Consider the following 23,253-nt stretch of genomic DNA (forward strand, 5'->3'; position numbering starts at 1 on the left):
ATGCTCTGACCTTCTCTCTGATGGGCACAAATACTCATAGTACTCTAATCATCATCATCATCATCATCATTATTATTATTGTTTTTATTATTATTATTATTATTAACAATAAATCTTTTCAAAATTGCCACAGAATTAGAAAATCCCCCGAGTCATTGAATGAGGTGACCTAAGGTTGGGGCATGTCTTTAAAAACACTTCCTCAAAGATCTGAGGGGAGACCAGAAGGAAATCTAAGCCAGCTTTAGTGAAAAGAAAGTACAGCCAGAGTCTAGAACACCAGACAGAGGTCAAGGTCTGTTGACCAAGAGGTGGGGAAGGAGGTACAAGGAAGTTGTCCCATTGAGTCTTTGTCCACTGAGGCATGAAGTGGGCATGAAAACTTCATCTTGTCCAGAGTGACATGAGTTTGGGGTGTAGAAACTATACTCCACTGTCTCTCATCAACCTAGAAAGAGCCATTAATGTCACTCCATTACTTTTTACTTTAACTCTATAGCCATTCAAAGAAGGCTCTTTGTGCCCAAAATTTAAGATGAGTTTATGAGAAAAGATACAGGTAGTTGAATTCATTGTCATTGACTTTACCTCCTACCATTTGTTAGTGCTAGGCCCAAAATGAATAAGTAACATTCTGTCACTTTACCTTTTGTGGCTAGTTTGAGACCCTAATATTGCTTTTTAGTTTATTTTTAACTAAGCGTGACAAGTAGCTTACTGAAAGGATACATTAAGAAGGGTCTTGCTACGTAGACCGGAACAGTCTTAAACTCACAGAGATCTACCTGCCTTCACTTCTCTAGGATGAGACGGAAGGGTGTGCCACCACTGCCCTGCTAGCATTTCAGTTTTAAGTTATTACATTAAGATTCTGCCTCTTATTCAAATTCCATAACTCCTTATCTAGCCTAATAAATTTCCAGGAAATTAAAAGCGCAGGGAAAGGAAGACTCTGCTCATTTCTGCTGTTGTAGCTCACCTAGATCAACATGGTAGAGTGGAAAATCTCATACCATGAAAACTTTGTTTCTTGTAAAATATTTGAAATATATTGCATAAAATTGCCTCAGGTTATCTGTGAAATATTTATATAAACTGGATGAATTTTTGAATTTTTTACTTTAATCCCATTCCTGTGATATATATATATATATATATATATATATATATATATAGAGAGAGAGAGAGAGAGAGAGAGAGAGAGAGAGAGAGAAATATCCCAGCATCTGAAACCCAAATTATAGCTGATCTCAGTCATCTAGAGCAAGGAATATTCAGCCTGCAATACTGATTTTATTTCTGTCTTTCCAAGAAAAGGCATAACCAAAGTATCGAGAAATATAACCTCTTTCTTAAAAAAAAATGGTTACACTTCTATTTATTTTACTTTGGGGGAGACAGTGCCTCAGGGTAAGCCATAGAGTGGTGCGTGTGGCGGTCAGGGAACAACTTACTTGCTGGAGTCTGTTCTCTTCCACCACATGGGTCCCAGGATTGAACTCAGATTGCTTAGCAACAGGTGCCTTTACCCACTGAGCCATCTCACAGGCCCGATAACCTCTTCTTAACTGGGTTAGACCTCCCCACTTGGAATAGTCTGAGCAAGATTCTGGGTTATCCAGAGGACTGGTTGGCCAAGCTTAGCAAGCTATGGAGATCACTGATTTCCTGCTTCCTTTTCAGAATTGCAGGTTGAGCAACCTTGGAGTCAAAGTAGGAAGTCTATTTGAGGAGACTTTCAAAAGAGCTTTTTCAATCCAAGGTACAGGCAAATAACATCAAACGTGTAAGCACACCGGTGGTTTTGTTCTCATAGTCCTTTGTATTCCGTCCATCACCCATCCCTCCAGCCATCAACTGCACAGAGCTCAGAGAGCCCACCCTCCCCTCTGCCCTTCTGTGTAAATGCCCTGCCACACTTCTGCTTCTGACTTTCTGTATTGCCCTTCCTGTTCAATTACCTTCCTAAATAAAACTTAACATTTGCAATGTACATCACAATGGTGAACGGTCAGGTGCTGAGGGAGCCCACTGAGAAGGTGACTCGGGGAGCAAGATTGTACCCCTCCCCAATTTTAAACCCAAGTATGCTGCCCCAAATGTCTCCAAAGCATCTTTTCTAAGGATGACCTGACCCTTTGAACCAGTGACTGAGTGGAGATACCAACAAAACAGACCAAATGTGAGAGCCCTGTCCTTGGGAAGAACTGGAAGGAGAGCCATGACAAACAGATATTACAGTTGTTTATCCTGTGGTGTAAAAAGGGAAGGAGAAGCCGGAGAGAAATCTCAACTGTGAACTGTGGCTGACTGCTCGACGTCCACAGACAGTTTCTGCTGACTGCCGTGAGCAGCCAATTTGATGATGTTGTCTCTCTGTTGCTGTTCATTCTTCAACCTGGAAGCCTCACCAAATACTAACTCTGGTCTGCCCTGGACTCCACTGGAAACGCCAGACCCCACCCCCACCACCTCTGCAGTTACCCCCTGGATATTCCAAGTACATGATGAGCAATGTTCTGTTGTTCTGTCTACTCTTTTCCTTTGGCTTGTAACATACTTAATAAACTCATCCAAAGCTGAAAGCATGGCGATCATTGTTGTGTCTCAGGACTGAGCAGAACATGACGGGGTGGTCAACAGTCTCCACACGATGCTATTTCTATGTGAAAGTCATGACTCTCATTAAAAGTGAAAGAGAGTAGGACCAGACAATGGATGGAGTGACGATTCCCGCCACAGGCACCTGGCCTCTGCTCGGGATGGTAGAACAAAGGAACAAATGTCATCTATGTCTAAAACTGCGGTTCACAGGGGGAGCATGTCAGGAATGGAGCACTCCAGGTACTTTCTACTTTCTCCTCTGCTTTTTCTTTACAAAGAGCGCTCACTGCCCAGTCACTGATAGCTGGGCAGACTCGTGATGAATGTAAAACTTTCCCAAACTCCCATATCCTGTGAGACCACAGGGAAAAGAAGATAAAAATCCAAGTGGTGAGGAGCTTTGTCTGAGTTTGTAACAACAGTAAATGCTTGGTAGCTGAACAGTGTATGTACAAACAGGAGACCTCAGTTTGGTGCATTGTACAAGGTTTGTAATTTAGATTCAATTCCTGTATTGAAGGTTCTATAGCAACATTCATAATAACTAGCTTAAAAAACAAAATTGTGTGTCTAATCGAGATGGCTGCTTGTGTTTTTTCCAACTTCATTAGGCTTTTAAATCACTTCCAAAACTGAGTCTTAGCAAAATTAGAACTTAGTTAAAAACTGCTTTGTGATGGCTACGGCTAGTTTTACGTGAACTTGGCACGAACCAGAGCTATTTGGAAAGAGAAAACAGCAGCAGAGCAAGTGCCCGCACGAGAATGGCCCGCAGGGCATATTTTTGACTGATGAACAATGTGGGAATCTTAGCTTATTACGGGCGCTATCCCTGGGTGCTATAAGAAAGCAGACTGAGCAAGTCATGGAAGCAAATCAGTAAGCAACCCTCCTCCCTGGATCTCTTATCAGTTCCAGCTTCCAAGTTCCCGCCTTGAGTTCCTGCCCTGATTTCCTTGAATGACAGAACTCTAAACTATAACCTGAAATAATCCTTTTCCTCTCCAAGTCGATTTTGCTCATGGTGTTTATCACAGCAATAGAAACCCTAACCAAGACATGTTTTCTTTTTGTGAGTTTTTCTTTGCTTGTTTGTCTAAACTTTCTTTAAATGTTATACACGATTTAGCATCATGAAACTAGTAAGACTGTCCTTCTGTGAAGATAAAGGGCTCAGAAGGAAAACCAGTTTTTAACCCTTACACTCCAAAGCCAGCCCAGTACCTCCTAGACAGGGAATCCTGCTAAGCCATCTGGCCTCTTGATCAGACAGGCTCTGGAGTCTCTAGCAATTGGATTCTGGTCCATGGACATTCCACAGGGAGGAGAATCAACGGAGACAGACATGTTCCCTGTGCTTCCAAAGGAAGACACACGGTCAGCAGGGCGCTGACCCTTCCCTGCAAACTACAGGGCGGATAGAGGAAAGCTACGGTAACCAATGGGTCACTCCTAAACCCCCGAGAGAACCACACACAGAGTCTCAACAGACTTTACAAACAGAAGGGTTTATCTTTGGCCACCTACATGGTCTTAGACACCCAAAAGGAAAGTATAATCAAAACAACTGCCAATCAGATAGTCAGATTTTAGCCAGTTTTAAAAGGAACTCGGCTAAATGTCATAAAGTTGCTAACTGGATTCACCTGATCAAAATTAAACCTTATTCTCCAGGAAGCTTCTAAAATAAAAGACAAGGGAGAGTAGAACAATAAACAGACTGGGGACATATACTTTGTCTTCAAAAGCGACCCCGAACCTCAGGTAAAATCTGTATGTGGTGGTGGCGCACACCTTTAATCCCAGTGCTCAGGAGGCAGAGGCAGACAGATCTCTCTGAGTTAAAGACCAGCCTGCTCTTCAGAGTGGGTTTCAGGGCAGCCAGGGATATTTAGAAAGACCTCGTCTCAAAACAAAACAAACCTAGGCCCATTAGGCAAATTTTTCCTTGAACATTCCTTGGCTCTATTGATGATGGCTAAGCAGGTTTGCTTCGTAATTCCTCAAATTATTCCTGAGACATCATATCCTACACTGTTGCTCTCTGTTCTTTTGCTTGGAAGCCTCACCTGAAGAAATCCTGCCTGTCCTAGACTCTGTGTGGAACTCCAAACGACTTTCTCAATGGGGCTTCTGTGGTCTACGTCTGCTGGCTATTTGAGCATTCAATAAGATGATGTTTTACTATCTATCTATTATTTTACTTTGGCTTGCTATACAGTTAATAAACTCACTCATTCAAAACTATCTTATTAAGTTCTCTTATTCAGTATATTAGTATTAGTCAAGGTTCTCTAGAGGAACAGAACTTACAGAATGGATATTTATAGTTGCAGATAAATACATATGTGTATACATGTATATATATATGCCTTACACACACGTGTGTGTGTGTGTGTGTGTGTGTGTGTGTGTGTGTATCTGAGGCTCTGAAACAACCCAAGCAGACACAAGAAGTCACACAAAGCAAGGTTTTAATACTGGGGAGCATGGCAGAAGTGCAGTCAGGTACAACAGTAGAGACTTGGGAGCTGACTGCATCCCCAAACGTTCATGTCAGCAAGTGTTTAAGCACAAAAACCACAATCATTTCTGCCAGGTTGCCGTTATATTTTCCCACCAATCAGGCTTCAGAGGTTAGGGACTTTCCTAGGAGCCTTGTTCTTTGGTGCACTTACCTTGTTCTCATTGGCTGGTTCACTCAAGTGTGGCAGGGCAGCTTGCCCACCATTCATGCCTCAGCTTGTCAACCGGGGTGTCAGTTACCCAGGCAGGTCTTGGGAACCTAAACTTTGTTTCTGAGTAAAAACCCTTTATTCTTTACTACTTGCTATTGCTTTTTCAATTCTTTGAATGACATGCCTGGAAACACCTGATCCAGACAGAGACTCCCAGCAATATCGCTTTGAGGCCCAGGCTGTCCTTCTGCCTCATCCTCACAGTATTCACAAACACAGCCAGTTAATGAACACTCAGGACATTCCTAGAACTCTATGCAAAGAAATGGGGATAAAGGCCAAATACATATTTTATTATGCTTCAGATAGACATGGTTATGTGAAAGGGAAGAATCAAAATAAAACTTGTAAGTACCCCGTTTTCTTTTGACTATACCATCAAAATATCAACAAAGTCAGAGACTATTGTCTAACCTCTCTGCTGTGGGGTACCCACAAGAGAAGACTGCTTGGACATGTATTTAACCCAGCGAAGATCTTTATTAGCCAACCAGTGACTACACTAGGTGTTTCAGATCTCAGTGTGGCTCCAAAGTTTGTAAGTACAAAATCCATGTTATGGGTTGAGTGTTTCCGTTAACAAGAACCATTAGCCAGAAGCAGAGCTACAGAAGCCAAAAAGCAAAGTTGGACATTTAGAGACTTTCCCAGAACTATGGACTTTGAGGGATTCGTTCTTCATTTTCATTTTGGCAGGAAGTACTGTCCATATGCTGAGTTTTACAGCTGGAGTAGTACTTCCATCATGGAGTCAGTTGTGCTAAGGTCTGGGGAGGCTTACTAAGGTCTGGAACCACATCTTCACAAGGGTCATAAAAAGTTAGGTGTAGAGAATGGACGGCTGGGCTCTTCGATGTCCCCCAAGAATGGAGAGTCGGGAAACAGGAGGTGTGATCTCCTAAGGGAACCTCTGCATTCTGGATCCCAGGGTACATGGTCCTCAGCCTCCTCATCCACCTGCTGCCTGCGTCTCGGTGTCAAGGTGAAGAGTTCCAGGAGTTCACTCTCATCTTCCTCATCGCTGCTGATCACTGCACAGCAATATGAAACCCCTTAGCGCTCTCGGTGAATGACCTCAAAGCTGATTCTACTGGAACCCCAGAATGCAAACACAGGGATGACCCAGACGCTTGGGTAATATTTAGGTAGCAATGCCCCTGCCATAGTTGGTCCCTCGACTGTGTTCTACTCAATGCTGACTTTGAGGTGGCTTTGGTTATCCCAAAGCCTTACGGTCACATCTCCATCTCCTAAGGCTCTTACCCGACTTCCTGCTGTCTCTACCTATTTCTCTGTCCCTGCTGGCTCCTCCCTCTGCCTTCTCTCATTCTGTGGATCCCCAGTGCTTTCTGCCTCTGCCCAATCCCTCACCACCCACACACCCCTGGCTTCCTTGTCTAACATTTCCTTGTGACTCTTTCCTCCTAGTTAAAGGAATGCCAAAGTCAATGGCTCCCTGTATCTATCTGGGGCTCTCAGGGCCACCGAGCTGGACTCTGATTACAGCTCGGTGTGATCTTAGAAGGGTCACCCATCAGCACAGGCATCTTAAGTTATCCTTACCAATGACGTCATCCTCTTGGTTCTGCCTTGTCCCTAGCTTCTGTAAGCTTTCTTGTTTCACAAAACAAGGTTGCATCCAATTTTCACGTGTACGTAGGTTTGTCCCTGAAAAAGAAAAGAATGTTATTTGAAGAATTCTCATCCACTCCCTTGAAAAAGCTTCATGGAATCCTGTTCTCTCTCCTCTGACATTTGACTAAGGAGCACAAGGATAGCACTAAACTTTTACAGCCTTAGCTGAGAGTAGTTGACTCACACCTATTAACAGGGCACTTGGGAAGTGGAGACAGGAGGGTCAATCATGAGTTCAAGGTCAACATGACTACATATAATAAAACCTGGTCTCAAAAAGAGAGAAGGAGGGAGGGAGAGAAGAAGAAAGGAAGAAAGGAAGGAACCTTCACACTTATTTTTTCTACCTCACCCTACAACACACCTTCCTTTCTTCAGACCTCAAGTTTTTTCTCGCAGCCCTGATACCATCTTTTTGTTTTCTCTTTTCCCTCTCCCTGGTACTGTCATCTACCAACTAATAACTATTAGTTATTAGTTATTATTTATTAGTCAGCTAAAGTTTGTATTCCTCACATAATCAAGTCATTTTAACTCTATTAAGACCTGAAGTTCTCCTGCCTGGTATGGTAATACATGCCTTTTAATCCCAACACTCATGAGGCAGAAGCAGGTAGATCACTGAGTTCAAAGCCAGCCTGGTCTACAGAGTGAGTTCCAGGAGAGCCAGGACTACACAGAGAAACCCTGTCTTGAAAAACAGAACAAAAAAAGACCTGAAATTCTCAACTTAATTCTTTTTACTGTCCCATCCTCAGGTTCTATATCCAAAGATTCAACCAGCCATGGATCAGAAACACTTAGAAAAACATATTTCATCTGTACTAAGCAAGAACACATTTACTTCTTGTTGTTATTCCCTAAACAGTGGAACAAGGCAACTATTCCTATTATATTTGTATTACATATGGTGAGCAATCTAGAAATGACTGAAAGTAAATAAGAGGATGTGTGTAGGTTACACTAAAGATTTGAACATCTGTGAGTTTCGGTACCCATGAAGAGAATCTATTTCTCCAGAGATACTGAGAGACAACTGCTGCATAAATGTAAACCCTACAACTGTTTTTGCTGTTTTCAAAATTTGTGGTGTGTGTGTGTGTGTGTGTGTGTGTGTGTGTGTGTGTGTGTGTGTACTTGCACGCACAAGCAGATGTGGAGGTCAAGAACAACCTTCAGGAGTCAGTTCTCAATTTTCATCATGTGGACTCCAGGGATTGAACTTGGGTCATCAGGCTTGATAGCAAGTGCCTTTTCCTGCTGTGCCATCTTGCTGGCCCTGAAGTTTTCCACATAAACACACCAGCAATATCACAGTACCAAAACACAGGTCCAACATTCAGGGTCCAGAAATAGTGCTATTATATGACAGATCTTATATTACATTCGGGGCAGGTCATATTCACAGAGCGGGGCAACTGATGGGGCCTGGATGCTGAGGGAAAGGCCTCAAAAGGACTCCTGAGATTCCTGCTTGAAGAACTGGACATGTATCCACCTTAGCAAAGAGGGATCTACGGCAAAGAAGGAGAAGGAGTTGAAGAGGGGAAGGTTTGTGAAGAAGAGGCTGCGCTCGGTTTGGTGCACTACATTTGAGATCCCTCAGCTGAGAAGGCAGGCCTGTGCTCACCCCAGGAGGCTATAGGAAAATCCACCTCAAGTCAGAAGTGAGGCTGGCCACCCCCACAGGGCCATTCCAGGAACTGGTTGCGGAGGTTGTCTTGGCAACTGAACAAGCTGTCTAAGCCGAGGGGTTGTGGCTGCGGCTGCTCAAGTGACTACGGCAGCTGGCCACTCAGATTGGGCTGAAGCGGGCATCTAGAGTGGCAGGCTGAAGTGGCAGAATCCGAGGGCAGAAGTTAATGGTTGCCATTGCAATAAGGGTTTCCCCAGCAGCCACAGAGGCTGGAGCAGATGCAGCTGGCAGGATGGCAGCCCTGCCAGGTGCAAGGGGCCCAGCAGTGGTGATGCCTGGCCCTGAATCCTACCCCCAGACTGTGGCTGTTTAGGCTCACTGCAGGGTGGTGCTGGCTGCTGTCAATCAAAGGCCTGGGTGTTAGGGCTCCAGCTTCCCTATCCCAAGTAGTCTGAGCAGCATACATAAAAACAGCCTGTATTCAACAGAAGTAATCAGGAAACACACACACACCCTTTGGGGAAAGGCCAGCCCTTCCTGCTCTATCACAGAGTCCTGCCCCTCCCTTCTTCCTCCCAGAAGCCTTCTACTGTGATCTTTCTCACTTACAAGTCTGAGCGTCACATACATGTTCATGCTTCAGTAGTAACTTTAACCACCCAGGATAAAGATAACCAACGTATCCGTGTCTACAAAGCTGGGGAAGCAAGGCTGGACTCACCTCTGGAATTCACTGCTTGATGGTTCACCTATGTTTTCTATCCTCATCCTCTACTTGGGTCCCCTTTGTCCTTTACCTCCAGGGAGGAAGAAAGTGGCAAGCAGACAACAGCAAGCAAGAGGCTGCAAGAAGCCAGGCTTAAGGAGACACTCTCTCTAAAGTGATACAAGCAAGTCGCTCTTTAATAGTAGATAATGGGCTTCTAGAATCTCCCAGGCCTCGACTACTTTGCCTCCCTCATATCTTAGGATGCAGCTAGAAGCTGGCTCGAGCGAGTGAAAGAGGCAGGGGTGAGTGCAGAGAAAGCAAGTATCTCCTCCCTTCACATCATGACCTAACGCACAAGTCGTCTATAATGTGAGATTGGGGCTGGTAAGATGGCCCAGGGGGTAAAGCACATGCTGCTGCCAGAGCCTGATGAGTTGAGTCAAATCCCTGGAGCCCACTGTTGCCCCCTGACCTCTGTGGACATGCTATACAACACATGTACCCACACGTACATCATCCACATGGACAATAATAAAAATATTGAATTAAATTTTTAAAAGTGTCAATCCGATCCTTTGTCTTGTCTTTCATGTGGATGTAGGAAGGGGGTCTTATCTATCCTTTCCTCCTTTTGGAGTTGGGGAGCATTAGGCTTACTGGGAACTTCAGAGACAGAAAAAGAGAGAGGGGTCCCAGAAGCCATGGCTAGGAAAATGTGATCATTCTGAGCTTGGGTGTTGGGAGCTACAGTGAGCTGCAGCTCAGGAGAAAATACCGCCCTCTGAGGAGCCCGGCTCACCGCCAGTAAGCCCTGCTCATCTCCCTCTCTTGCCACTCTTTCTGTCTCCCCAACTTCCATCCACAGGCACTGCAGCTTCTCCCACAAGGAGGTACTGGTGTATTGATTTCTAGGGTCACCCCCATTTCTGTCCCTCCTTACCCTCCAGAGGAACTTCCCAAGTCCAGTGGACTTCGCCGCTGTCTCTCTTCCTCCTTCACTATTGTCTCCCAGACTCTATTTCTGTGATTGTCCTCACCAGGTAAAGTATCAGATATGATATTTACCTACATCATGGTCTCCTTGCTGTGGACATCAGACAATTCTGCTGTGGCTGGAGCTTTGTTTTTAAAGATCATGTAGAATAGCAAAGACACCTCCGCTGCTCTTGGATATGTGGCTGACAGCCACCACCCATCAGATACCTGACTGTCCCAGCCTCACCTGCTTGCGTACATTCATAGTTGGTCCGATGAGACTCATGCGGATGAAGAATCGAGTGGACCGTATCTGCGTGCTTTGACTTCACATTCCACGTAGACTCTGTAGACTCTGACAATCTTATTCCATTTCCAGATCGGATGGCCCCTAGACAACAATGTACTTTTATAAACATGACATTGTGACATAATGGATAAGAACCTGAGATTTGGGACTAGAGAGATGACCCAGGGGGTTAGGAGCACCGGCTGCTCTTCCAGAGGACCTGGGTTCAGTTCTGAGCACCCACATAGGAGCTAACAACCACCCATAACTCCAGTCACAGAGATTTGAAGTTACCTTCTAGATTCAAGGGCTCTACATCCACATGATGCACAAGCATAAACATAAGCAAAGCACTTACACATACAAAAAATGAATAAATAAATAAAATAACTGGCAGTTTTTAATTAAGTGCATTAATCAATTAAATAGACAGGTTCAGAAACCCTCCTAAGCAAGGCAGGGGACAAAGACCCTGGCATTTAAACTCTGAACTTGAAGAGATAACAGCTGCAAACACTGAGCACTCTGGACAGTCAGTAATACAAGCAGATGGCCCAAAGCATGTGACAGAATGGGATGAGACCACAAAAGGCACAGAGAGTCAACAAGAACAGACCATCAGATGAGGCGGGATCTGAGGGTGTCCAGGTCAGACTTCCTTGAGAGCAGCTGTCCCCAGCTCCTATTGAGCAAAAATTAGATGTTTATTTCGGGAGTGAAGTAAGAGTTCTCTTTTGTCTTCAAGATGCAAGAGCTGAAGGACCCCTTGAAACAGCAGTCCAGAGCCCATCTGGCCATGACAAGTTCCCCCTGATTCTTGAAGTCAGACTAGCACCTGGTGGGGGACCCATCTTCATATGGCTAGAGGGTGCCCCAATGCACACTCCCACACTCCCGCTGGCCTTTTTGTGAGTATTCAGTGCCATCCCCAACCACTTCAGCTCTTGCCTCTTTAGTTCCAGTATCTTTCTCTCTACAAGTGTTCCCTGCTTTTGTTGCCAGTTTCTGCCTTTTTCAGTAATTGTCTGGGCAGCCACACAGGGTTAAGAAAGGAGGCTCTGGGGTTTGAATACCTTATTCATGAAAACTACATATGTGGTCTCTCCCAAATTTAGTGTCCTTGCTACAAACGGTGCACCCAAGTGCCATCAATCTTGGGTAGCAACTCGAATGTTGAATTCACAGCAGTCAAAAATAAACACTCAACCCAAGTGAGCTGTCAGCAACCGGTACCTTTTATTTTCATGTCTTTTGTCCTTTCTGTTCTGCCTCTCATTCCCACTTCCTTCTTCCTGTTCCAGATACTCTCCAAGTATTCATGCACTGTTCTTGTATTTCTGCTATGTCTACGCAATGTCTATATGTCTATATTTTCCTACTCTTGAACAATAGTCACAGATTCACATTTATAGATCATCTTTGCTGTCACCAAATGTCTCTTTTTGGATGGTGTTCATTGTAGACCCACAGTCGTGAGCCCCTCGCAGCTTTCCACAAAGAACTCTTAACATAAAACCCACACTCAGATGCCCAGCCAGATACCCAGCAACATCAGAAACACTCGCCATCCCTGAGCAGAATGTGTCTCAACCCCATCCTAATGAGGTCCCAGTCAGGTCATTTGTAACTTAACACAAAGTTGCACTGGGGTTGGAAGATGACTCCGAGGTTAAAAATCACGTGCTGTTTTTGCAGAGAGCCCAGGTTCAGTTCCCAGCTCCCCCGTGATGGCTCACAACTGTCTGTAATCCCAGTAGCAAGGGATCCGACCCTTTCGTCTGACCTCTGTGGGCACCAGGCATGCACACCATGCATGGACGTGTGAGCAGAAACAGTCATATACATGAAATAAAATAAATAATTCCTTTTGAGGGGAGCAGCGTACAGTTTCAAGACAAGAGTTTCTTTGTATAGCCCTGGCTTCCTTTGTAGACCAGGCTGACCCTGAACTCACAGAGGTCCATCTGTCTCGGCCTCCTGCGTGCTAGGATCAAAGTCATGCGCCACCACCGCCCAGCTTCTATTTTTTAGCAGCCCTCCTCCACCTTTTCTAGTCCTTCAGAGTTTTCTGCAGAGCACTACCCATCCCCCACTCTCCCTCCCCACCCCACCACCCCAGGGGCTCAGTTTCAAGTCTCCTCTTCTTCTTAGCTAACCAAAATCTCACCCAGCTCTAAGTACCTTGCTCGCAGCGTGGATGCATGGTGGCAAGCTTCTGGTCTTGCTTACTTCTCCGGGACAAGTATTTGTCCTCTAGCTCTGAGCAGAGGGAGGAAAGCATTAGTCCCTGGGGGTGAGTGACAAATCCCCTCCCCCCAGCCACTTGGACAGTGGGGTTGAGTGGGAACAATCACACGGATGAAACATCTGTGAGTTATTGTATGGCGGCGGGAACTTCCAACCCTTGGGTCACTCTGGATATCAATGGCTTATGTCTAGATATCATTTGTCCCTTCCGACAAGGCAACCAAGAGGAGAAAGCAAAACTAAACCACAGAAATCATATAGACTGGTGGTTCTCAACCTGTGGGTTGCAATCCCTTTGCAGAGATCACCTAGGACCATCGGAAGCCACAGATATTTATTATTACTATTCATAGTAATAACAGAATTACAGTCATGAAGTAGTAATGTAATAAGTTTATGGTTGGGGATCACAGCAGCATGAGGAAGTATATTAGAGAGTTGTGGCATTAGAAGGTGGAAAACCACCGCTGTAGACAATAAACCTCTTGAGGTTTGGGGTTTTTTTTTTTTTTAAGATTGATTTTGTTTTAAAGTTATATGTTTGTCTGTGTATCTTCTTGTCACTGTGTGCCTGCAGAGGCCAAAAGAGGGTATTGGATCCCCTGAAGCTGGAGTTACAGGTGGTCATGAGCTACCCAGTGCAGGTACTGGGAACCAAACGTGGGTCCTCTGAAAGAATAGCAGATACTCTTAATTGCTGAGTCATCTCTCTAGTTCCTCTCTCAGGTTCTAAGGATAATGGCACAAGGGAAAAATCATCGAAAGCGATTGGCTGCTTAATTAAGCGTAGTGAAAGCTTACCTCAGTTCAGTGGAAGAAGTGTTCTTGTGGGCTATACAGACCTCAGGAAAGAACAGGGGTTCCCTCTAGAGTGAGGTGAATAAGGTCATAGAAATACCCATATAGATATATAGAAGTTTTAAATCCCAAGGGCTTCAAAGATGAGCTAGCAAAGAGGAGAGTCTGAACTTCCTTGGGAAAAGAAAGATGAGCAGAGAGTGAAGGAATCCCCAAAGGGCAGTCCAGGCCCAAGCACTGAGAAAGGGCTCTGAGACTAAGTCAGAAGTGAAGACAGCTGCCCTGAAGGAAACTCCAAGATTTCATGAGAAGACCCAGGGAGGCTGCTCACAAGATGACACAGAACACACTGCCCAGTTTAAATGATGGAACACAGAAAGCAATTTAGCTATACTGATTAAACAAATGAAAATAGAGTTGTTGTATCTAAGTGGTACATTTATGACAATCCCTCACCCTAAGGCTTGGGGAATACTGAAGAAGAGGGGGCAAAAAGAATGTAAGAGTTGAAGGAAGGAGAGGAGTGTTGTGAACTGCTGTCTTCTGGACATAACATAACTGCCGAAATCATGAACACATAGCAGCTGTGAATACCTGTACAAGATCTACATAAGAACAAGCCAACCAACACTTCGGCACCGATGGAAGGACTCATGAGGCTCCATCCGCAGCTGAGTTGCTTATTAGCAGCTCATGGTTTCTGGGACAGAGTCATTTTTCTTTGAGGGTGTGGCTACTGATAGGCTGTTCATATTCCAGTGGATGCTCCACACCTATGCATATATGGGTGGCACTAATTAGACTCAGTAGATTATGAATAGGAGAAGGAATAAAAAGATGAAAGCAATGATGATGAAGAAGAACATGAAAGCATAGGGGGATATGCAGGGAGAGTTGTGGGGTATTCTATGTGGTCTGAGTCAATATGATCTAGATACAATGTATACATGTATGAGTATTGTAGTCTTAGAGAACCAGCTCCCAGGCTGCACACGGGGCTTGTAAGGAATCCACAACATCGTGAAGCTACGATATTTTATCTGAGGGATTTTTAGGGATTAGGGGGAAACTCATATGCATTTTGAAGGTTACTTTTACTATTTTCTCATGTTGACTCTCTCTTTCTTTATTCTACATAGCTATATATACCCAACAGAAATTCTTCAGGCAATATAAAAGTTACATTTGAAGGTTACATTTCATTTGATAAGAAACAGAGTCATCCTGACAATTCATGTGCAATAGATCTTAGATTCCTGATTGGTGGGATATAATCTCACAGCTGCAGCTTCAAAGAACCAGTCATTGTTATCTATTTAGAGAGACACCTTTATAAAACTAAACTACTGAAGAGTCTAAGAAAATAAGGAAATTGTGTATTACAGCCTACATTTCTGAGTGTAGTAAACATTTTAAACTAACATTTTATGATTAACCGAAATGCTGGGCTTTCTCAGACTCTGTCATAAATGCTTTGGTTGGAATCTCCTAACATATGTCCACTTGGCACTTTCCAAGGCACAGTGACATTAAAAGTGTTTTACATCTTGAAATATATTTTTCTGTCTTCTGTGTCACTTCTAGTTATCTAAAAACATTTGTAGCCCTCATTAGAGGCTACAGAGTCAAGTTATCTTCTGTAGCCTTGAGTAGTCAGAAGGTATTTTTACAAACTGAGGTCAGGAGTGGGTGCAAGGACTAAATCATTTGTCAGTTGGCAATAATTGGACTTTTGTATTTATGACCCATCCAGATAGCTCCATACGCCCTTGTGAACTAAAATAGGGAATGTTTATCTAAAAATCCATTAGCAAGGCTACTGGTCTAATCTAAAGTTACTTTGAAAGCATGAAATCAGCTAATGGTATGAAAACTACCTTAGAGCTGGGGGATGCAACTATTTTCCTGTGTCAGTCTGAGTTATGATATAAAACACATCCTAAGTGTCTTACAGCTGTTGTGGAACAATAAGCCTAGTTTTGAAGAATATCCTAGTATTATTTCTATTCATCAAAATTATACACAGTTAAGGAGAAATCATCTTCCTGACAATCCACAACTATAAATGTGCCCAGTAGAAGGAATAGATTCATGAGATGAACACATTGCAATATAGGCAGTGGTAGAGACTCCCCACAGCAAATATATAGTAGTAGCAAGCATGCAGGGACACAACAGAAGCAAAATACATTCTGGGGTGTATATTCCTTCTCATAAGCCTTGTTTGAATAAGACATATCCATCAGGGAGATGAACTTCTATTGCCATCTGCTGCACCTCTGATATGGCATTGCTACCAGTACACGAGATTGTCAAAGAATAAGCAAAAAAAAAAAAAATAAGATAGAATTTCACCACAAAAGGAAAGTAAGAGAAAAAATTACCAGTTTCCAAGTTTTTATGAATTTCTCTTAAACCAGGATAAGCTTTCAGGTTCGTTCTGCTGAACAGAGTGCATAGAAATGACCAGCCAAATAACTTCTCCAAGTTATCCAGAATTTTGTACACCACTTTCTCTACAGGAACCGAGTTCTTACAGGCTTCATAAGAATCCTGTTAAAAAGTTCAACAGAGAGAGTGTCAAAGCATAGTTTTATCTGATGTAAGTAGACATCATAATGAAATACTGTCCTGGGGACCTATGGATTCTGGTTTCTCCAGGAAATCCCATGCTGGCAGCCATGTGACTAGTCCAGAGAAGATTTATTTTTCATAACTTGAGCTCTCTACTACATCTACATATGGCTTCTATTTCATCATAAAGTTAATATATATTAACTTTACTCTTAGCAAAATAAAGATTTAAAAAATAACTGGGGAGTTCTGACCAATATTATCAATCCATTTTTTCCACCAATTCCTGTCTCTCAGCTTTTCTAAAACTCATTAATTGACAAGCCTTAGATTACAATAATAGTATTGTTCTAGTTCTTTCATTATCTGAATCCTGCTTTATTGTAAGTCATTAATCACTATCCATCAGCGGTCCTGAACAATTTCTTATTTCTTTCATTTCTTTCTTTTGTGTGTAGGTGGCAGGTGGAGATAGAGAGGGGTGCTAGATGTAGCTGTAGCCATCAGAGCACAGCAGGTGCTAGGCATTCCATCTACAGCCCCTGCCCTGTTACAGTTCAGCCACTGTCAAATCATTCACCCACTCCCACAACTGCCTCCCTGAGTTAGGGAGCAGAAACTTCTTGCTACCTTCTACATGATAGGACCATTAACAAAAGGGTCTTCCCACGTAAGAGCATACAAGGCTTTTTAGCCATCTAGAGAAGCCTTGCATTCAGGATGCCAAACACCGGTTAATATGGGGCGGGGTTCCCTGGAGTGATGCATACAAGTCACTTACAGCATAGATTTTGTCGGTGATGAAGGAGCGGTCCTTGAGGCTTTCTAGGAAAGGAAACAGCTTGGGGATTGCATGAGCTATCTCTGTTTTATTTTCCTTGAAGTAATCGAAAAATATCTCATCAAAATTTTTCTTTTTCTGGATCACTGCAAGCATGCTAAGATGGGGAGGAAAGAAGACAGTGAGAAAATAAACACAAGGATTTCACAGCACATTTCCCATCCAGGCCCAAATGACTTCTGATGTACGGTTCTGAAAAGTAAACTGCCAGACCCACATAAACACTGCCAGTGAACAAAGAAAAAAAAAACTTGCCAATTTGCTACAAAAGAACAGAAAACTCTTGAAACTCAAATTTAAAAAGATGTACAAAAATGAAAAGTTACAAGTTGTATCTTTTGAGGATACAGAACCACCAACAAAGAGTGAAGCCAATCCAGAAACATTCACAAGGAAAACCTTTTCCAGAAATACAAGAATTATTCAACACTTAACAGTCAAGGACTATGGGGCTGGAGAGATGGTTCGGTTAAAAGCACCGTCTACTTTCCAGATGGCCCAGGTTCAAATCCCAGCACCCGCATGACATCTTACAATCATCTCCAGCTCTGGGGGATTCAACACCATCACACAGTCATACATACAGGCAAAACACTAATCCACATAAAATAAAAATTAAAAAAGTCATTTAGAAAGGAAGGAAGAAAGAAAGAAAAAGAGGAAGAGAGAGGGAGGGATAGAGAGAGTTGAGGATTAATTGTCACACTGACAGAAATGGCGAAAAACATGTTAACTTCAAAAGATTCAAAAAATACAGTTGATAAAATTAAACATTTGTTCATAATTTTAACTCTTGGAAAACTAAGAATTAGAAAGTAAATGAATTAATTTAATGAAGTATGTAGGCAGGCCTACAAACAAATCCTGTGACAAGCATTATACAAGCCATTAAATATTTTCCCACTCAAGATGAGCACAAGGTAAGTGTATCTACTGACACCATTTCCACTGGACATGTATCGGGAAGTCTAGCCAAAACAATGAGTGAGAAAAGGAAATTTTAAAAAATAAGCCTTAAATGAAATAACTTGCTGGGTGGTGTAGGTGCACTCCCATAATCTCAGCACTCAGGAGGCAGAGGCAAGCAGATCTCTGCGAGTTTGAGGCCAGTTCTGGGACACCCAGTGCTACAAAGAGAAGCCCTGTCTCAAAAGAAGAAGGAGGAAGAGGAGAAGAAGGAAAAAAGGAGAAAGTAGAGAGAAGGAAGAAGGAAAAAAAGAGAGGGAAGAAAGGAAGGAAGGAAGGAGAAAGAAAGGAAGAAAGAAGGAAGGAAGGAGAAAGAAAGGAAGAAAGAAGGAAGGAAGGTAGGAAGGAAGGAAGAAAGGAAGGAAGGAAGGAGAAAGGAAGGAAGAAGGAAGGAAGGAAGGAGAAAGAAAGGAAGAAGGAAGGAAGGAAGGAGAAAGGAAGGAAGAAGGAAGGAAGAAAGGAGAAAGGAAGGAAGAAGGAAGGAAGGAAGGAAGGAAAGAAGGAAGGAAGACCTACCCTTATTTTTGAGTGATTGTATACTTAGAAAAGCTAAAAGAATTTGTAAGCAAACTGTTAGACTTAATTAGCAAATTCAGCACAGTATCTGGAGTCAACGTCAATATGCTAAAATCCTCTGCATTTCTAAGTACTAGCAAATAACAAGGTGAAATAAGAACAGAAAAGCCATTTCCAGCAGTATCAAAAAGTCATCGCCTACACAGATAAATCTATCAAAAAGTGAGTGATAAGATGAAATGAAAATCACAAGTCAGGCAGGGTGGTACACACATGTAATCCTTGCATTGAGAGGCTGAGGCACAGGACCAGAAGTTCAAAGCCAGCATGGGCTATACGACAAAACCCTGTTTTGATTTGTTTTGTCTTGTTTTGTTTTTAAGACTTTTTAAGTTTTATGAATGGATTGTGAAACTATGGCAGATGTGCACAATGGAATGTCTCACTGAGCTTGTAAAGAAAGGTGGAACTATGGGATTTGCGGGGAAGTGGATGGAAATGGAAGATACTATATTAAGTGAGGTAACTCGGGCTAGAAAAGACAAATAATGTATGTTCTCCTTCAGACTGGATCCTGGTATCTAATGTTTACACATGGGCATTTATGCAGGAGAGACTGTGTGCTGAGCAAAGTGTGGAAACCAGAAGAGAGGGGGAAAAGATTACAATGTGTTGGGTGTCTTTGTGTGTAGTAGAACAATGTGAATTAAAAATGAAAGGCGGATTGTGGGATGGAAAAGTATAAACGGGAGGTGGAGCAGGGAAATGGAGAGAGGGAAAGGGTGGGGGGAAAGCCAACTAAAACTATGTGTGGAAGAACAGGTAAGCCAATAATTGCTAAACTAACAAAAAATTAAATTAAAAAGAAAGTTTGAGCAGAGCACCCTGTGTGGGTGGAAACGGTACTCCCAGAGGCCTCAGGTTATTAAGCAAAAATCTCAATGCCAATGGGCTATCTTTTTATGACTCATTAATCAGGGAGGCCTGAGACCTACAAAACAATGCAGGCAGTTGCCAATCCCATTGTTTGCCCACCAGAACGAGATGATAAGATCTTACTGAGAACACTAAGAGCTTGGGTTACAGGTTATAGAGAAGCCAAACTGGACATGGGCCAGAAGCTTCCTTCCTGTTGGCTAACCTTCACAGTTCAGGAAGATGTTATGCAGGTTATTGAGGGAGAACTGTCATCAGTGGTTAGCGGCAAACCCTGTATGCAACAATACTGACCAGTCAGACTAGATGAGCCCACTGTTTTGAAAGTAGAAAGTCTGTTATGAGAGTGCCCTAGTTCATTTTCCATTGCCATGATAAATGTCATGACCAAAACCAATTAGAGAAGAAAAGGGGTTATTTTAGTTTACACATCAGGTCACAATACATCATTGAGAAAAGTCAGGGTAAGAATTCAATCAGGGCAAGAGCTCCAGCAAGGCAGAAACCTGAAACAGAAACTATGGAAGAACGCTGCTTATCGGCTGGCTCTCTTTGTCTATTGCTCGGTCAGCATTCTTTTTTTTTTTCTTTCTTTCTTGCTTTTTTCCTGAGACTGGGTTTCCCTGTGTATCTCTGACTATCTTGAAACTCACTCTACAGACCAGGCTGGCCTCGAACTCACAGAGATCTGCCTGCCTCTGCTTTCCTGACTGCTGAGATTAAAGGTATACCCCACCACCACTAAGTATTCTTATAAAACTCAGGCCCACATGTTTAGGGGTTGCACTGCCCACTATGGGCTGGGTCCTTCTACATCAATTAGCAACCAATAAAATGACCTGTAGGTGAAGACTGCTCTTTCATTTCTCAACTGCTCAGACCCAAATAATCACACAAAAACTAAATTAATTACAACACTGCTTGGCCGATAGCTTAGGCATCCTATAAACTAACTCTTACATCTTAAATTAACCCATTTCTATCAATCTGTGTATCGCCACAAGGCTGTGGCCTACTGGTATGGTTACAATGTGTCCTTCTCCTTCAGTACCTACATGGTATCATCTCCTTGACTCTGCTTATGTTCTCTCCATATCTCTGTATATCTATATCTCTCTATATCTCTTGAATTTCCCGTCTGACTTTGCTCTGCTAAACCGTTGGCTAAAACAGCTTTATTCAATAACCAATAAAAGCAACACATATGCAGAAGGGCATCCCACATCATCTCCCCTTTTCTGTATAATTAAAAAGGAAGGTTTTAACTTTAACATAGTAAAATTACATATAACAAAATAGGTATCAAGCAAGAATTACACTTGCAATATTTCTTTCTGGGTCTAAAGTTTCATATCTTATCTATTAGCATAACTAAGAAAAACTATAGCTATCTGTCTTCAACACCATCAAAGACCCCAGGAGGATATAATAATACCCAAGTAAAAAGAAAGTGCATTGTAAGCAACTTCCAAAGTTTTGGAAATGACAGAGACATTTTGCTACCTGGACAGTCACCCAAAGTTTTTTCTGTAATGTTGGGGCATCCATCTTGAGTCTACAGGCCCATAGTATACAGCAGACTTTTTCATAAAGCAGGAAATTTGAAGATCTGTTCTGCCTTGTAATGACAAAGTTCATCAGTTGCTTTCTTCTGTGCCCTGCAGAATGTCTAACAGTTTCTTTTGTGAAGTAAAATCCTGAAGGACCATCCCATCTTTTGGAAAGTTCAACAGTCAATTTTCTGTGGGTTCTGCATGTCCAGTTCATATAGCATACCATCAAGCAGTTCAGGCATGAGCAGTTTCTTGCCCAAATGGCTAGCCTTGTCACACTGAAGGCAAATTATACAGTAAGTTTCTTCAATGCCTGTCAACCTCTCTGGTGCTGCCAGAAACAGACAGGTTTCATTGTTGAGAAAAGTCTAAGTTCTTAAAACATTTTAAATGCCATGTTCTGTAGGTCTTTGAAAGGGCTGAAGAATATCTACCCATCTGAAATATATCTCTGAACATCTAGAAAACCTAACATGACTACAATTTGACTATTATAGATGACTATTAATCTGCATTTCTTAACTCTACATTACATTTTTAAATGGACTGCACAAACGCAATACCTTAAACTAGAGCAGAAATACATATACACAGTATAACAAAATTAACCTTAAGTATGTATCAATAGACCACAAACCATACCAATGCAAAGTATTCATCTCTATATCATATCCTCCTTATTTTTGTATTTTTTTTAGAAATTGACTGTGACCATTAATCACTTATACTCAACCTTTCTAAAGTAAAAATAAATATTTATAAAAGTCATTTTGGGAATTTGGATACAATTTCCTCCAAACTGCTTTCTGCTGTTTGTTGGGCGAAGTATTTTTAGGGATCATGGAGACCTTTCAGAGGGTCTTATTTCATCAAACTACATTAGCCTGGAAGAAATCCACAAGTTCCCGTCCTCTATGGAACAAAAGCAAAACCTCTTTTCCAAAGAACAATATCCTTAGACTCAAATTTTGAAGTCAAAATGTCTTTTAAATATCTATGTTGGTTTAGCTTAGCAACCCCCAGAACAAATGTCTCTCTGCAGTCAAAAAATTCAAAGAAAATACAATAATATGCATAATTCAGATTCTGTGTATTTTCCATTTTTATGTGACTTATTTATTTTTTACTCCTTTAATCTATGACTAGGTGTATTCTTTTATATTACTTTTACTGTCTCTTTAAAGATTTTGTTTTATTTTTTAAAACATTTACTTCTTTTTATAACTATCTATACTCTTTTTTTCTCTCTCTCCCAAGCCTATGTACACTCATCTAACACTGTGACCCACTTAGAGGTTTTATGTTTTGTTTTATTTTGCTTTGTTTTGTCTGAATCTGTCTTTATTGCATATCCTGTAATCATTTTCTGACCAGAAGCATTTTGTTTTGGTTTCGGTTTTGTTTTTTTTTTTTTTTTTTTAGAACTTGAAGTCTTTAGTGTCCTACTTTCAGCCATGGATACCAAAACAAGGAAATAAAATACTTAGACATACTTAACAGACACCCACAGAACATGTTGCCCAATAAACCTAGAATACACTTCCTTCTCAACTATACATGGAACATTCCTCAGGGTTGATGATAGGTAAGACCACAAGACAGTGTGCTTTTTTTTTTTAAGTTTAAGTGTGCGTGGCTAGAACCAACTCTGCGGCCCTGCCTATTTACTCCACCCAGTCCAACATGGCCACTGTGAGCCGTGTTCACCGCCCCAGCTCCTGGGACACAGCAGGTCTATGTCACCATTAAGCAATTTGTCACATGCTGCTCACAGAGGCCATTTAAGTGCTCAGTAACAGGACCAGCATGAACCAGGAAGTCAGCTCTTAACGGAGCCACACAGTTTTTGATGCTAATGCTGAGTCAGGAAGCCTTCTCTTAAAGGAATCATGCCTCTGCTTGTCTCTGGTAAACAAAGTCCACCCAAGGAAATACTGCTATCAAGAAGCCATGTTTAACTCTGTTCTTTTGTGTTTATAATTCCTTCTCAATCTCTCTCTGATTGTATGTGGATATGGTTGTCCCACGTTGGTATACCATTTGTAGGCAGAAACTGTTCTTTTGTTTCCCAACCGCTCAGACCTGAATAATCACACAGAAACTATATTAATTACAACACTGCTCGACTGATAGCTTAGGCATTAACTATTAACTAACTCTTACATCTTAAATTAACTCACTTTTATCAATCTATGTGTCTCCACGAGGCTGTGACCTACTGGCATGGTTCTGGTGT

At 42.2% G+C, this 23,253-nt stretch overlaps 2 protein-coding genes across 10 annotated transcripts in view; one reads left to right on the plus strand and one right to left on the minus strand.

The window, feature by feature from the left end:
* LOC125396887 (nuclear autoantigen Sp-100-like) overlaps positions 1-2,585 on the plus strand; it is a 60,741-nt gene extending 58,156 nt beyond the window's left edge. For all 9 annotated transcript variants that reach the window (XM_087905021.1, XM_087905022.1, XM_087905025.1 and 6 more), the window contains one exon: positions 1,684-2,585. In XM_087905021.1, coding sequence (XP_087761147.1) covers positions 1,684-1,776 — 93 coding nt within the window. In that variant the 3' untranslated portion in view covers positions 1,777-2,585. The remainder of the gene's footprint in view (positions 1-1,683) is intronic.
* Positions 2,586-5,802: 3,217 nt separating this feature from the next.
* The window catches only part of LOC125396867 (nuclear autoantigen Sp-100-like), a 33,269-nt gene continuing 15,818 nt past the window's right edge, over positions 5,803-23,253 (minus strand). Inside the window, 8 exon segments of the mRNA XM_085697359.2 lie at positions 5,803-6,272; positions 6,274-6,373; positions 6,906-7,010; positions 10,545-10,688; positions 11,203-11,268; positions 12,768-12,845; positions 16,016-16,184; positions 16,987-17,143. Coding sequence (XP_085553485.2) covers positions 6,086-6,272; positions 6,274-6,373; positions 6,906-7,010; positions 10,545-10,688; positions 11,203-11,268; positions 12,768-12,845; positions 16,016-16,184; positions 16,987-17,142 — 1,005 coding nt within the window. The 5' untranslated portion in view covers position 17,143 and the 3' untranslated portion in view covers positions 5,803-6,085.

The sequence above is a fragment of the Myodes glareolus genome, chromosome 1 (assembly GCF_982192425.1).
Source record: "Myodes glareolus chromosome 1, mMyoGla1.1, whole genome shotgun sequence".
NCBI lineage: Eukaryota > Metazoa > Chordata > Mammalia > Rodentia > Cricetidae > Myodes > Myodes glareolus.